The sequence below is a fragment of the Nicotiana tomentosiformis genome, chromosome 5, assembly GCF_000390325.3.
Source record: "Nicotiana tomentosiformis chromosome 5, ASM39032v3, whole genome shotgun sequence".
Classification (NCBI taxonomy): domain Eukaryota; kingdom Viridiplantae; phylum Streptophyta; class Magnoliopsida; order Solanales; family Solanaceae; genus Nicotiana; species Nicotiana tomentosiformis.
Genome location: NC_090816.1, coordinates 39,593,830 through 39,595,147, shown reverse-complemented (window position 1 = coordinate 39,595,147; position 1,318 = coordinate 39,593,830). Strand labels below are relative to the sequence as shown.

Sequence of the window (1,318 nt, the reverse complement as noted above, 5' to 3'; positions counted from 1 at the left end):
TGAATTCCAGAACAATGTTGTATTTAGAGATTTGTAGTGTATTTTAGTAGAACTTATGACTCGGTAGTACCGATTTTGGGGTTGTATGACTATTGTTTGGTTTCAGCTATGTTATTTCATTTATCATTTTAATGTTTAGACAGTTAAGTTGCTTATTTCTGTTAAATCTTATAACGTGTTAGGCTTACCTAGTCTTAGATACTAGGTGCCATCATGATCCTAACGGTGGGATTTTGGGGTTCTGACAGTGATACAGTGGAATAGAGACGGGCTGAGTGCCCGGCACCAGGTCAACACCAAAATTAATATCTCTATCAAGTGGCATGCCCGGTAAGTTTGCAGGGAATAAATCTGGAAACTCCCTCACTGCTAGAACTGACTCGACAATAGGAGTATCAATACTAACATCTCTCACAAAGGAAAGATACGCCAAACACCCCTTCTCTATCATCCGTTGTGCCTTTAGAAAATAAATTACTCTACTAGGAGTGTGACCAACATAACCCTTCCATTCTAACCTTGACAACCCCTACATAGCCAACGTCACAGACTTAGCATGACAATAAAGAATAACGTGGTACAAAGATAACCAAACCATACCCAAGATCACCTCAAAATCAATCATATTGAGCAATAAAAGATCAACCCTAGTCTCATAACCCTCAATGGTAACCACACAAGACCGATACACACGATCTACCAAAATAGAATCACCAACAAGCATAGACACATATACAAGAATATCAAGAGAACCACGAGGCATGTCCAAGTAATGAGAAATGTATGATGACACATAAGAATTAGTAGAACCAGGGTCAAATAATACTAAAGCATCCCTGTGGAATACTGAAACAATACCTGTGATCATAAAATCTAAAGTAACTACCTTTGGTATGGCTAGAAACGCATTGCAACAGGCTGGTCCTCCATTTGACCGGCCTCTCCCTCTAGGGCGGCCTCGAGGAGACTGAGCTCCACCACTAGATGACTGTGTGGGTGGTGTAACTACTAGCACTGGAACCATGGACTGAGTGCCCTAGCATGGTTCACTGCTTATAAGTCTAGGGCAACTGATAAATATATATTTTAACCACTTATTAGTACCTTTTTACTTTAGTTTTAGTCCGAAAGTAATGACTTTTGTCTCCAAATCTAATGAAATTGTGTGAATTGCAGGCATGTTAGAGAATTGGACTTTAATGAAGAAATCTAACTCAAAAAGGAGTATTCCAGCACAACAAGGCAAAAAGGAGAGCTGCAACAGAAGTGTAGTCCACAGAAGTAAGTCTGCGATTACAGATGATTATGCGTTCCGCAG

At 39.8% G+C, this 1,318-nt stretch overlaps 1 protein-coding gene across 1 annotated transcript; it reads right to left on the bottom strand.

Moving 5' to 3' along the window:
* Positions 1–211: 211 nt before the first annotated feature.
* Positions 212–1,024, bottom strand: LOC138892209 (uncharacterized). Its single transcript, XM_070175914.1, has 2 exons — positions 611–1,024; positions 212–529 (listed from the first exon to the last, which is right to left on the bottom strand). The coding sequence occupies exons 1-2, from the start codon at positions 1,022–1,024 to the stop codon at positions 212–214; spliced, it is 732 nt and encodes a 243-aa protein (XP_070032015.1).
* Positions 1,025–1,318: the final 294 nt, after the last annotated feature.